Source organism: Choloepus didactylus, chromosome 4, assembly GCF_015220235.1.
Source record: "Choloepus didactylus isolate mChoDid1 chromosome 4, mChoDid1.pri, whole genome shotgun sequence".
In the NCBI taxonomy this organism is placed as follows: domain Eukaryota; kingdom Metazoa; phylum Chordata; class Mammalia; order Pilosa; family Megalonychidae; genus Choloepus; species Choloepus didactylus.
In genome coordinates this window covers 37,295,584-37,311,106 of record NC_051310.1, presented here as the reverse complement: position 1 = coordinate 37,311,106, position 15,523 = coordinate 37,295,584, and the positions used below count along the sequence as shown (strand labels likewise).

Here is a 15,523-nt window from a genome sequence, read left to right as displayed (position 1 = left end):
ACTACCGTCTTCACTGACACCTCCAAAACCCGTTTCGCCTTCCTCTCTTATTCTCAGGACCACCCAAAACCCCGCCTATTCAGCTATGTCAACCTTCATTCAGTCCAAGTGGGGGAAATTCTGGCGGTGTCATACGCGCTAAACGCCCACTGCAACCACCCAGTAAACATTTTCACAGACAGCCTCTACACGTATCAGGTCTGCCGAGTCCTCGCGTTTTCCACCTTTTTCCCGGGAGACTCGGCCATTGATAAAGCACTTTCTGACCTCAGAAGCATCCTGGAGCATCGACAGGATCCTTGGTTCATTAGCCACATTCGTAGTCACTCAGGCCTTCCGGGGCCCCTGGCTAATGGCAATAGTATAGTAGACCAAGCGGTCTCACCTCAGAATACCCAAGCTATGCTAACCCACACGGCAGCCCCTCCGGGGGATGCTGTTAACCAGGCCAAGTTATTGCATTCCAGGTTTCACTTTTCGGCTACGTCGTTACATCATCTATGTGGCCTCCCCCTAGACACCTGTAAACATCTTGTCCGCAATTGCGCAACTTGTGCGCCCTTCGCGCCGCTTGGCCCCCTGCAACCTCAGGGAGTCAACCCACGAGGCCTAAAACCCAATTCTAGATGGCAAATGGACATAACTCACGTTCCGTCCTTTGGGCGCCTCAAATATGTGCATGTAATAATTGACACCTTCTCGGCCATGTGTTATGCAGTCCCCCTTGCCGGGGAAACGGCCACACACTGTATCAAGGCCCTAAGACAAGGAATTCTCTTCATGGGAGTCCCCTGGGACCTAAAACGGACAATGGGCCTGCCTATCGCAGTGCCTCCTTTGCGGCCTTTCTTCAGTTATATAACATCACCCATCATTTCGGCATCCCCTATAATCCACAGGGGCAAGCCATTGTGGAAGCAGTCCATCGCCGCTTAAAAACACAAATTGAAAAAGAAAGGGCAATGCTCCCCCAGGCAACTCCAGGGGACCTTATCATAGCAGCCCTTATTCACCTTAATCTACTCACATTCAATAAAGAAGGGCTTTCGCCCCTACATAAACATTGGGGGCCCTCGTATAGGCCCACCCAGGCCCCGATGGTTTACTGGAAGGACCCAGAGACTAATGCCTGGAAGGGTCCCTCCCCACTCCTCGCCCAGGGGCGCGGGTTTGCTTGTGTTTTCCCAGATGCAGCAGCACAACCAATCTGGATCCCAGGAAGGGCAATCCAGCCCGCCACCAGCAACCACGCGTCTAACGAGACAAGAACGCCGTGGTCTCCGCAACCTGGTGCACCAGATGACAACAGTACACCTGGGCCTGGACCCCAGTCTGAGTGAACCCCTTTTTCCACAGCCCTCCAGCCGCACCTCAGCTCCAACCAGCCGCACCTCAGCTGCAAACAACGCATCGCCAACCCCACCACCCCAACCTTTCCTACCCCCCTCTCGTTACTCCTCTCCCCTCCTCGACTTTATCCAAGCAGCCTTCACCTCGGTAAATTCCTCCCACCCCAATCTTACCTCCTCTTGTTGGCTTTACCTCTCCACTTCCTCCCCCCTGTATGAGCCAGTTGCCTCCAACCTTTCCTTTTCAGAAAATACAGAAAACAGCCCCTTAGAATGCAATTGAAATACCTCTGCCATCCCCCTAACCTTTCATTCGGTCTCCTTTACAGGAAAGTGCATCCGCCCTTGCTCAAGTAACTCTCCCAACCTCACAGCTTGTGCCAACTACTCATCTCCCAGCAGCTCTGCCAAGTTTCTTATTCCCCACAACTCCTCCCAATGGCTCTGCTCCTCTACAGGACTTACCCCCTGCCTTAACATGCAAACCCTCAATACAACTAATAAAACTTGCCTCCTAATTGTCCTTATCCCTAGGGTCCTATACCACAGCGAAGAAGACTTCTTCCTCCGCCTGGAAAGAACTGCAGCTCCTGCCCCTCTGCAAAAGCAAGAGCCCATCACCGCCCTCACGATTGCCTCCCTCCTAGGTCTTGCAGGCGCTGGCACCGGAATCGCTGCGCTAGCCAGTCAAGGCTCCGCCCTAACTCACCTCCAGGCGGCCGTTGACGAGGACATTCGTCACCTACAAAACGCTATTTCCCATCTTAAAAATTCTGTTAACTCCCTCTCTGAGGTCGTGCTCCAAAACCGCTGAAGTCTCGACCTTCTTCTCCTCAAAGAAGGAGGCCTTTGCGCCGCCCTAGGAGAAGAATGCTGTGTTTATGCCAATTTCACAGGTCTTGCCGAAGACAGCCTAAAGAAAGTCCGAGAGGGACTAGAACAGCGCAAAAGGGACCGTGAAGTGCCAACTATTGGTCCCACATCTTTACCTCCCTCCTCCCTTACCTCCTCCCCCTCATAGGCCCCCTACTAATAATTATTCTAGCTCTCACCCTAGGACCCTGGGTTATCCGCAGACTTCGCCAACTTGCTAAAAGCCAGGCCAATACCAATGCTGTCCTCTCATCATTTGTGCAAGTCCAGTATCAACAACTTGCCTCCACTGAAGAAGCTAACCCTCCTCAGCGTCGCCACCCTCGTCCATCCCGCAAGCAGCGAGACCCCTGTCAAGCGCCCGGGCGCCACACCAACATCAAGCTCCAACCTCGCTGAGCCACCGTCAACCCCTTTTCCCCTCCCCGGCCTCCCCCTTCCCTCATCCCTTAGCGGACCTCTCCGGTAAGCTTCTTCCTTCAATTAGAAAAGAAGGGGGAAATGCGGGACACTGATTACGTGCTTCAACTTGGCGGGCCTGGGCCAGGGGACCGGATCCGCCCCTGGGGAGGGTGGTGGGCACGGGCGACAGCGCCCTCCACAGCCCCTCAGGCCTGGGAAAGTGAGGCCGGAGGCAGGCCCCATTTCCTCACCCAAAATACCACCGTTAGGGGAGGCTTGCAGGAGGGAACCGAGTTTTCCCCACCCCCTTATCTTGCCCGGACACTCCCCGTTGCCAGTGCAACTCCCATCACCACCAGTGCGCATACATTGTTGCCAGACACCGTTGCCAGAGCAACTCCCGCCCCTTTTCAAACAACCTCCGTGCTCTCTTAGAACCAATCCTAACCTCCGCACCCTCTCAGAACCAATCCTAGCCTTTATCCCCTCAGCATTGACTTGTAACAACCCCCGCCCTCTATGCCAGCCTATATAACCTGTGCTCACCCCTAATAAACTCTCTTGGCTTCTTCACCCTCAAAGAACTGTGTCCTGCCTGTTCCTTCTCGCCGCCCTCCACACCTTGCACGCCTCCGCCGGGGACCGGGCCCAGTCCCCCGCCTCGCCCTCGCCGCCGGGAAAGAGCCCCCGCCGCCGGTACCCTCCGAGCAACGCCAAGAGCCTAGGGTTCAGCAACCGGCCCCCCCCCCCCCCCCAGATAAATCAACTGCGACCGCAGGAAACAGATCAGTGATTGCTGGGGACTGACTTCCTAGGACATAAGGGAACCTTTTTGGTTGATAGTGATGTTGACTATGGTGGTAGTTACACAGGCGTATACATTTGTCAAAACTCATATAACTATACCTTTAAAATGTGTGCATTGTTATGGATATATTATACCAAAATAAAGTTGATTTTTAAAAATACATGGTATAGCATATGGTGATAAGAGGTATGAAGAAAAATCAGGAAAGGAGGCTAGGAACTACAAGGTGGGGGGCAGGGGTTGCTCTTTTAATATGTGGTCAAAGAAGGTAGCAATTTAAAGCTGAAACCTTTTTTGGCTAACCCTTTAAAAAATGTAGCAAACTTAATTTTCTGTGCTAATGGAGGAAAGAGAAATGTCCTAAAGAATCCAAAATAGTATATAAACCTAAAAGTCATTTATATTTAGTTCTAGAAAGAAACTATTTGCCCATGCAGTGATAGATTTAGCTTTTTGATGAAAGAAGAAAGAATGAGAAAGAGAGAAAAAGAGAGAGAGAGAGAGAAAGAGGAAGAAAGGAAGGAAGGAGGAAAGGAGGAAAGAAGTCTTTCTGAAAGATAATTCAGACTAAATAACAGAGCTAATTAAGACATAGGGGGAAAACAGTAGTGTATCCTCTGACCTACTAACAGACTAAACTCTTGGTCACCAGGGCCAGAAAGGGCATGCAGAAAGAACTCTGGGATCCTCAAATAGCCTCTACTAAAGACAAACACAAAAGAGAGCTGGGTTTTCCTGAGAATGATTAGGCCTCTGCCATCCCTCTCCAGATTCACTTAACCTCTTTGAGTTTTCATTTTAAATCATTTTTTCATAGAGACGTTACCCAAACTATTAAGGCATATAATTGACACTGAATAAATGTTTATAACTGTTGTTGAATGATACATGTAAACTATACTGAGCTCTTTGAAAGAAAAGGCTATGAGAGATCATGGAAAAGAATTTAGCCATGTAGATGACATATTCATCAGAAAGAAGGGATTGGGCTAGAAAGTAGAGGAATTACTAGAATACTCAATGACTGCTGAATTGCTTGGGATTATGGTGTCTCTTAATCTGAACCTGAAGTGTCTGTGAATAAATGCCAGAATCCAGGTCTGTCAGTTTTTTTCTAGCATTCGAGCATCTAGAGTCAAATTCTCTGGGAAATGACAGCAATATTTCACCCTCAAATTGAAGGAAATCAGGAAGTGAAAAAAATTTTCCAGAAGCTACCAGAAAGTAGAATCGCCCTCCAATGAAGTCAAACCAGAGGTCAGGTGCTTACACATGGTTGGTACATACATGTCTCTAAGAACACTAAGAACTCTAAGAACTCTAAGAACACCAGCTACCACAAACCAGTCAAATAAAGCCTTTTAATTGCCAGCCAAAAGCCACCAGAAAGAGGAACAAAACATCCTCCTCAATCTCCAAGGAAGCATCCACCCTTTCCTGCCTTCAGAAGTCCCTCTATGGCTAAACCTGCTTAAAATTGTGCCTAAGAGTCTCCCCCTGAGTGCCTCTTTGTTGCTAAGATGTGGCCCTCTCTCTCTAGCTAAGCCACTTTGGCAGGTGAACTCACTGCCTTCCCCACTATGTGGGACCTGACTCCCAGGGGTGCAAATGTCCCTGGCAACGCAGAATATGATTCCCGGGGATGATTCTGGACCCGGCATTGTGGGATTGAGAACATCTCCTTGACCAAAAGGCGGAAGCAAAATGAAACGAAATAAAGCTTCACTGGCTGAGAGATTTCAAATAGAGTCGAGAAGTCACTCTGGTGGACACTTTCATGCACTATATAGATAACCCTTTATAGCTTTTAATGTATTGGAATAGCTAGAAGTAAACACCTGAAACTATCAAACTCCAACCCAACAGCCTTCACTCTTGAAGACAACTGTATAACAATGTACCTTACAAGAGGTGACAGCGTGATTGTGAAAACCTTGTGGATCACATTCCCTTTATCCAGTGTGTGGATGGATGAGTAAAAAAAATGGGGACAAAAACTAAATGAAAAATAGGGTGGGATGGGAGGATAATTTGGGTGTTCTTTTTATTTTTATTTTTATTCTTTCTGGTATAAGGAAAACGTTCAAAAATAGATTGGGGTGATGAATGCACAACTATATGATGGTGCTGTGAACAGCTGATTGTACACCATGGATGACTGTATGCTATGTGAATATATCTCAATAAAACTGAATTTAAAAAAAAAGTCCCTCAATGTCCCATCCCATAAGTCTTTCCAATTCATCTTGCCTGGAACTTTCTATATGTTTGTTCTCCTTCCCTTCCTCATGGTCTCCCCAACTAGCTTTCCTCTGATTTTCGATCACCAATCAAATGTGATAAAAACATTTAGCAGTTCTAACCTCAGACTGAAATGACCTTATGGGAGCTCCTCCCAAAGCAGGCAAGTCTCCCCAGAAAAGTTCAGCCTTCAGAAGTGCTTCTGTGCTACACACAATTTCCAGGTGTGCCACTCAAGGGTGGCACCTCTGGGAGACACATCCACAGGGAAAACACACAAGGTCAACTTAAGAAATCTGCCTGTTATATTAACCCAGCTCAAACAGCCAAATGTTTGTCCAGTTCTGGCAAAATCAATCACTTCAAGGAAGTGACAAAACAGAAAAAAAAAAAAAAAAGAAAAATACAATCATGCAAACTGGAGGTAACTTGAAATAGTTAAAGAGAGGTTCCCTGAAAAGCTGACTCATGGTGGTTTTGATGGCTTATATGGGTCAAATCTTAAATAGCCCCACACTAAACAAAATCACCTTCCAGGTAAAATGCCAGAAGCCTGTTATAACTGAATGAGCCCAAGTCTGAGAAAGCTCAGAAGATGTGAGCAGAAAGAAAAGGCCCAAAATAGGGCTCTTTCATCTTTCTGCTTGTCTGAGTCATCCTCAACCCTGGGTTTCCCAGTAATCCCATACAATGCCCTCCCCTCTATCACCAACACTAAACAAAAGGGGCTTTTACTTGGGCTTCTATGAATAAAAGGCAGCAGTGGAGAAGGGAGGCTCTGGTACTACATACAATTATGCTTATTATTCTGGCAGCACCTAAGCAGATCTGGTTTTTTGTTTGTTATGTTTCCTATATGGCACCTAAGAAACCAATAGTAAATGTATTTATGTTCTGACCAGAACTCGCCCAAGGGCTAACTAGACAATGCATCAAAATTAGTCTTTACACCCTAACAGTTTGGCCGTTCGAAAAGAAAAATAGGGATGTTAAACAATTTAGAAGAGTCAGATCCCTCTTGCTCATGACTATTGACTAGAAGTAAGTCCTAATAGGTTTCCAGCAGTCTGTTTGAAACAGAGGGCCTGGAAAGGGTCAAGCCCCAAGAAGCTACCTGTGCCGGTTTGCGTGTATTGTGTCCCCCAAATGCCATTATCTTTGTAGTCTTGTGTGGGGCAGACGTTTTTGGTGCTGGTTGGATTTGCTTGGAATGTGCCCCACCCAGCTGTGGGAGATGATTCTGATGAGATGTTCCCATGGAGGCGTGGCCCCGCCCATTTGGGGTGGGCCTTGATCGGTGGAGCTATATAAATGAGCTGACTCAAAGAGGAAAGAGAGTGCAGCTGGGAGTGATGTTTTGAAGAGAAGCAAGCTTGCTGGAGAGGAACGTCCTGGGAGAAAGTCGTTTTGAGGCCGGAGCTTTGGAGCAGATGCCAGCTGTCTTCCTAGCTAACAGAGGTTTTCCAGAGGCCATTGGCCATCCTCCGGTGCGGGTACCCGATTGCTGAGGTGTTACCTTGGACGTTTTGTGGCCTTAAGACTGTAATTGTGTAGTGAAATAAACCCCCGTTTTATAAAAGCCTATCCATCTCTGGTGTTCTGCATTCTGCAGCATTAGCAGACTAGGACACTACCCCATACCAGGAAGCAGAGGATGGACCAAGAGGTCAACAGCAGATGAGACAAAGACAGAAGTAGCACAGAAATGTGGTAAATAAGCACAGCCCATTTGCGGTCAAGAATTCCCATACAGTAGGAAAACATCCTCTGCTATTTTCCATTCCCCAAACCCACTGGAATAATGTATCTTTTAGCCAATTTGGAGGGGGAAAAAAAAGCAAAGTCCCAGTATTTTGAGCTGCACTATTCTGGGACTGTAAACAAGTAAAGCAGCCAAGCAATGTGATGGGTCTTCTTAAAGGGGCGGTCTCAATGAGATGAGGTCCACCACTGACTTTGCTGAAAGAAAAGGCAGATACGACTCTCACCTTGGGCCCCATTTGTGAGAGGGACCAAGGCTGTCTATTTCTAGATCAAGTAGAGCCTGCCCAAGATAGACACTTTCTTAGTGTCTTATTGACCACTCTTGGGTCAACCAAGACTGAGCTCCCTTATCACCTTGAATGTTTGGCATGAGAAGACTAAGTTCATGAGTCTTTTGGCATGAAAAACTCTTCAACTCTCCTAAGAGTCCAGTCAGGGGTCAGCTGGCATGAGGTGAAACAGGTACGATTTCCTGTTAGTTTGCTGCTCTACTCTCTTGGAAGGATGGCAGTCATAAGAAGTTTGTATTAAACAGACCAAGAGGAGAATGATGTGCTTATGAAAAAAAGGAAAAATAAATTGTATGGAGTTTAAAAAAAAATACAAGAATGAAAGAAAAAAAAGTCTTTGATGTTTTTACTTCCCCCACCCCCAACCCCACTTGGACTGGTAAACATTTTGATAAAACAAGATGTCTGAAGCCCTCCCAAGATTCAACAGATAGGAAAATACTATCTTCTTCCTCCACTAAGACCTCTAATTGTCAGAAACTTTATTGTTTAACCTTTGAATTATTTGCTAAGGGTGTTGCCTCTGGCTTCAGGAGATTATAGCTGAGTTGTCCTTGTGGATTACTTATTTATCATTGGCTCTAAATAATGGGTCAGTAAGTCCTTTGGCCTTCCTTGTATGGTTCCACTAAGGCCTAGGAAAAATAAATGAAGACAACCCAGAAAAATCTCAACCATTTCACTTGAGGGTCTACAAAATATGCCAAAAGAGAATATTTCACTAGCTAGGTTATTTCTGAGGAGTGAACAGAAGCTAAAGAGGGAAGAAAAACTGGCCTATTGGTTAACTTTTTTGTCCCTGATATATTTTCCGTTTCACTAGAATCCAGATCGTCTATTAGACCAAAACAACCATTAGATAAATTTCTCAGTCTTGGCACTACTGACATCTTGGGGCAGACAATTGTTTGCTGTGGAGGTACTGCCCTATGTATTGTATGCTCTTTAGAAGCACTCTGGCCTCTCTCCACTTGTCAGTTATGACAACCAAAAATGCCACACATTGCCAAATGTCCCCCGGGGAGGGAGGCTGGGGGGAATTACTCCCAGTTGAGAACAACCATGTTAGATAATACCAAATAAGACTAATTTAACTCCTTTTATTGCACGAATTGAGTTCTTACTTAAAGAATTTTCGTTTTTATCAATTTAAGTCAATAAAATCTGGGGTATTAAGCAGGTATTAGTCGTACAAACCAAATGCCTAGGAGTCACCAGTGAGCCCTCTCATTCCTTCACCCTGCCACCCAACAGATCAGAATTCCTCCAACTTTATCCCAAATGCATACAAACTTTATTCCAAACTCATCAATGTCTCTACATCTCATTAACAACACCAAATATAAGAGACTATCACCTCTCACTTCATCTTCTCCTAAGTAGTCTCCCTGCTTTCCCTCTTGTCCCTCTACAATCGCTACAAACTAGTCTTCAAACTGCAATCAAGAGCCTGCTCTTAAAAAACTTTTATCAGATCATGGGATTTACCAGCATATGAAATTTGGTACCTCCCACTACACTTAAAATAAAATCCAAATTTATTTCTATGGCCTAAAAGGCCCCACACAATCTTGCCCCTGCTCACATCTGGTCTTCTTTCCATATCACTCTCCAGCTCATTCCAACCACAATGGCATTCTTTCTATACTTCAAATATGCTATCCCACCTTTGTTTTTTTCCCCACTTCCTCCTTCTGATAGCCTATATCTCCAACCAGTATTATTCATCAGGTCTCTACTTAAAAGTCAAGTTCTTGAACTTGATAACTGTACTTAAGGTTGTTATATAAGTGAGTATACTTGTTCTTAGGATATGTACATGGAAGTATTAAGTGTTCAAGGAGCATGAGGTATACAACCTACTCTCAAATGTTTAGAAAATAGACAGATGATAGATAGAAGGATGGAAAGACAAATGTCACAAGTTGGTGGATCTGCGTATCTGGGTAGCGGGTATGCTGAAGTTCTCTGAATGCCTTTTGTATTATTTTTGCAACTGTTCTGTAAATTTGAAATATTTCAAAATAAAAAGTTTGTTTTTTTAAAAAAAAGGGAGGAAAAATAAATATTTTTCTGAGACCAAAAAAAAAAAAAAGAAAAATTCACCTCTACAATAAGGTCTTCCCTGACCATGTTGCAAAAGTGGTTTCCAAGATAACACTTCCTTAATAACACTTACTACATCTGAACCATCTTTGTATGTGTTTATATGTGTGAAATCTGTTCTCCTTACTTGAATGATGAGCTCTATGAAGGTATGGACCAGATCTTACTAACCACAGATCCCTGGCACCTAGGAAGTACCTGGCATATAACATATTTAATGAAAGTTTTTGGCTAGCAGGTCACATGTATCCATTTAAGAGCCACAAAGGGACTTCATGAGCTCAAAAATAATGGACATGGTTCCTACAACAAAGTTAGTCTCTCTTCAAACTTACCATTACAGTACAAACTCAAATGACAATAGGGTAATGATAAAATTTTAACCTCTAAAATTTGTCCCTTTATGCTTTCCAGAAGAAATTTAATAATACTTAAACCAAAAGTAACAAATCTTAGGGGATTCTAGGTCACAGGATTTGAGGAAACCACACATAATAGTTATAGACCATAAACTACTAAAATAATCCCAATGTACTAAACTGAATACAATGAAAATCTACAAATGCCTAGAAATAAGAAAAGAAAAAGAGAGAGCCAGGAGCCTCACTCACAGAATCTTTACTGCTCTGAGGAAGCAGCTCTTCAATGGTAATACTGTCTTACTCTTATACAGAGCTATGTTTCATTTGATCCTCACAATTGGTGAGCTGATGCTATCGACCATAATGAAGCTTAATTAGAGAGTCTGAATGACTCAATCAGTGTGCAGGCGTGTAAGAATTAAGAGCAAAGACTTCGAAGGCAGATACCTACGTTCAAATCCCTGTCTCTGCTGCTTACCATATGACTTCAACAAGTTACTTCACTTGCATGCTCCAGAGACCTCGTCTATAAAACAGAACCTACTTCTTATGGTGTGATAGGCTGAATATTGGTCCCCCAAAGATGTCCACATCCTAATCCCAGAACCTGTGACTACGTCACTTTAAATGGCAAAAAGGATTTGAGATGGGGAGATTATCCTGGATTATCCAGGTGAGCCTGATGTAATCATAAGAATCCTTATGAGAGGGAGGTAGGAGGGCCACAGACACAGAAGGTGAAAACAGAAGCAGAGGGACAAAGAAAGAGATTGGAAGATGCTAAACTGCCGGCTTTGAAGACGGAATATGGGGCCACAGGCCAAGAAAAACAGGCAACCTCAAAAGTAGAAAAGGCAAGAAAATGGATTCTTCCCAGGAGCCTCCTGCTCTGAACACAACCCAGCTGACCCATTTTAGGACTTCTGACCTCCAGAAGTGTAAGAAAATAAATGCGCATGTTTTAAGCCACTAAATAGGAAATTAACGCACAGGGCTATGATGAGGATTCAACAAGCTCATACATGTAAAGAGCTAAGAACAGTTCCTGGCACCAAACACCTACCATGTAAGAGCTCTATAGCTTTTAGCTGTTACGAGCCAAAACCAGAACTCATAGGAAATTCACAAAAGTACTTCAGAGGTTAAAAAAAGGAGATTTAGAAATTTAGCGATATCTATCTAAATTTAAAATGCTCATCTCATTTGACAAAGATTCCATTTCTAGATAATTATACAGGGTATTCAATATATCTTTGTTTCTAATAACTCAAGTATCCATTAACAGGCTAAAATTACAGAAAAACCATTCAACAAAATACCAGTCAGCCTTTAAATAATGAGGTAGATCTCAATGTGCTGATATGGGAAGTTTTCCAAGAAGTATCCTTTAGTGAAAAAAAAAAAAAGTAAAGCTCAGAATGGCAAGTATGTTAGGTTCCGTTTTGGTTTAAAAATAAAAGGAATAAGTACATGTATTCATATACATCTATGAAAAAATTCTAGAAGGGCATGCAGTTACTGTTAAGGGTGACTGCCTCTGAGAAAAGAGACTGAGGGTATGGAATGGAATCAAATCATAAGCAACAAATCTTAGGGGACGCTAGGCCATAGGATTTTCCCTGTATGCCCTTTTATATTATTTCAGTTTTATGCTAGAAATGTTTGTGATCTCCTTTTCTAAAAAATTGAATTTGAGAGGTAATATCACCAATCAATCAAGTATTTATGTGCTGACAAAGTGCCTCCCACTGTACAAGATACAGGACATAAGATATGGTCCTCGTTCTTTAGAAGTTTACAGTCTAGTCAAATTTTATAATCTAGATTTGTAACAGACAATCATCTCTCTAATTATTTTGGACATTCACCTATCAGAAAACCGAACCTGATATTTTTTCAAAGTATTTTTCAACTTACAACTCAATGAGAACAAATCATCACTTCAAAGAGTAAATTCTATGTTCAATCCATTAGTCCAAACCAATATTGTTTGTGATTAATAAACTGTTATTTCCTGGAGAAGTGGTCAGTGTTGACGAAGGGAGGAAAAGCAGGAGGAATCTTTACAAACACCTCAATTATATACATATTACACACTGCAAGAAAAAAAGATGAAGGACAAATGTCATCTGTATATAGTTGTATTTGTCTTCATTACACTTCTTTATATTTTCCTAATTCTTTTAAAAGGCACATGTATCAATGTTAGAAAAAGAAATACAGATTCACACCCTTCCCCCCACCCCCCCCACCCCCAAAAAACACTTTATTTTGGTGTCAACACACTCTATAAAGTTTACTGGTTCGTGCCAAATCTTCCTTTCAGTTTCCCAAATAACAGCAACCCAAAAGGCTAACATTAAAGAGAACTGATAGCAAAACCTTTAAGAATCATCCAAATCCAAGTGTTCCATTTATATAATATTTAGTCCCCACTGTTACCCAATTAGAGCATAATCCATAATGAAGACATTATTGCTGACAAGAGAGGCAGAATGGGATCTGGGTCACTCTTCCACAACTCTGTTAGTTCCTCTAAAGCCAATAAAGAAAGGTCTGTGTTAGCAAAGTATTTAGCTGAGAACAGAAGTAGATAGGAATCATAATGTAACTCATTTCCATAAGCTTATCCAAGGAGGAAAAAACACAGAGATGAAAATATTTTTCACATGGTAACTTACATAGGTACTCATCCAACCTGGAGATGTAAGAAGTCATCACCACTAGAAGTACTGAGTTAATGTACCACAAATACTCCAATGATTCTGGCAAAAACAATGAACCACAGCTGAACGAACACTATGTGCCAGACCCTGTGATAAATCCTTTCCATTCCTAATCTCTATGAATCCTCCCGGCAAACCTACGAAGTAGAAGTGAAACTGAGGCAGGGAGCTTCAATACTAGGTCATATGGTCAATAAGTGGTGAAGCCTGGATGTGAACTCAAGCAGGGTTCACACCAAAGCCCACGTTTTTAAACATTATACTACCCCTTCCCCAATCGCTCCTAACCATCACACACTACCACCTCCCCAACTCACTGGAAATCAAACCAAATATTCCCTACTCATTCTGTAATCCCAGATGCCCTCATTGACTTTTACTGATTAGAAACCTATTTGTGAAAATAAAAAGAGGCCATTTGGGGAGAATACTGTCCTTATCAAAAGCCACTTTTTAAAGACCTGCCTCTCTAAATTGAAATAGCAGGTTTGTGCCCTAGTGCCTAGCAGTCCCATGGGACCCAGTGTCAGTATTTCTTTACCTGCACGTGCACAGTCCCTTATCACTGACATTTTTTCTCAACTTGCCCAAGTGCTCTCATTCAGAAAATTGTTCTAAATCATTTCTTCCTGATAATTATCCTAATAATAATAACACCAGTATCATATACAATAACACAGCTATCACATACTGAGCAATTATTATGTGGCAGGCTCTGTGGTATACACAGTCTCATTTCATTCTCACAACCCAATGAAATAGGCACAATCCCCATTATATAGATGAGGAAACTAAGGCTCAGAGAGGGAAACTAATTCAGCCAAGGTCACACAGCTGATAAATGACTAAATCTGACTCTATGCAACTTAAGTCTTCCAATCATTAAAATGTGAGCCCCTCCTGGCTTTCTTGAGAGCCACCTTCCAACAAAAGATCTGCTGCACTACAACATATTCACTAACCCAAGCACTTACCTGAATTTCTTCATTTTCATCCACTAGGAGGAAACTGACAACCTTCTCAGTCATCTTCTTCCTCTTGGTCTCCTCATCCATCTCTTCTTCCTCCAGTGACTCCTGGACCTTAGTGACATGATACACAGTCACAGGGTGTCTCCTTTTGTAACCCCCAGAATGAATCCTCTTCTGGCACTCCAGGCACAAATTGATTTTGCAGGTCTGGCACCTCATGGCTGCCCTCTGCCTAACACCAGGTGAATGTCCACTGGGGCCTTTGCAGGGGTCACAGTAAGGGATGTGGCCAGGTTTGAGCCTTATCCGCTCATGCTCTCTCAGGCGCTCCTGCCGATGGAGCTCCTCCTCGCAGCGGAGACACTGGAGACTGCAGCACTCATCACACTCAAAGACAGCTTCGTCTGACCCGCTGCAGGCATAACTCTCCTGGCACATCAGCCCTGGATTCAGGCCCTTCTCCACTGGGGAAGCCTGGGCACTCATGCTCAGTTTGGGAAGGAAACACAATCACCATGCAACAGTCACTGAGCGGCTCCCCAGGAGTGGAGACAAAGGCTTTGAGTCTAAAGACCACCCAGAAACTTCCACAGCGTTCTGAACACCTTTTAAAAACACTTTGGTGTCCTATTATAATGCTTCACACACTCATAAATGTTCGAAATTTTAATTTTCTGCCTCCAACAGTCTTGTATCAGCAGCAATGTTGATTTGTTCTGATGATTTCATCCTCCATAAAGTACAGGCAAATGCATAGTCAAAATTAACTTGAAAGGGTCTTTTATGGCTATCTGAGAGAGGTTTGATGGGTTCACTGAGGTGGGCTCTTTGGTTGAGCCTCAGCCACAGGGTTTGGGTTTTGGTGTTGAAAGAGAGTGGTCAGGAGGTTTTCAATATAATCTAACCTCAAGTTAATATTTCAGGAGACCAGGAGATACCTAGAGTAGAAGAAGGAAAGAGATTTCATTCACCTAAAAAAAAAAAAGCTCTAAAAAAAAAAGAAAAAAAGAGAGAGATTGTGATTAAATAGTAGGCCAAAGCTCTTGAGAGAAATTTCATTCTTGCTGGTAATTCACACTGGCTTGTAATGACACTAGAAATTTCTTCTCAAAATCATGGCTAAGTCTCCTCCTTTTGAAAACAAACACCACCTCTAGGCCCAAGGCACTTAAGAGACTTTGCTGCTCTATTTCCCAGACAGAAATTCTCTGTTCATTCAGTTATTAAATTCAGAATCAAAATTACTAAGCAAATAGTCTTTGGAGGGACAATCCTCTGCATCCCTACTCCCACCCCACCACTGGGAGAGGTGGAGAAAAGAGGACCATCAACAGCTAAAGAAAAAAAAAATTAAACTTCAGCTTCATCAAAGACCTGGGCAGATCTGGTTACCCTTGTAATTAGATTGTTTCAATTCTAGACAGATGTCTGTTAAGGACTCTAAACCTGGAAACAATAGTCACTATTTTATGTTGAAAAGAATAAAAACAATTATTGTCCTTCCTTTTGTCCCTTCTCTAACTGCCAAAAAAAAAAAAAAAAAGACAGCAACAGGAGACAGAATTCCTCCACCACTATGGCCCACTGCAAAGTCAGGCCTGCAGTGAGTCAAAACAAATGATTTTTCTCTT

General features: G+C 43.2%; 1 protein-coding gene across 1 annotated transcript in view; it reads right to left on the bottom strand.

Moving 5' to 3' along the window:
* ZFYVE1 (zinc finger FYVE-type containing 1) overlaps positions 1-15,523 on the bottom strand; it is a 79,735-nt gene that overhangs the window by 63,312 nt on the left and 900 nt on the right. The window contains exon 2 of the mRNA XM_037832370.1: positions 13,896-14,830. Coding sequence (XP_037688298.1) covers positions 13,896-14,378 — 483 coding nt within the window. The 5' untranslated portion in view covers positions 14,379-14,830. The remainder of the gene's footprint in view (positions 1-13,895; positions 14,831-15,523) is intronic.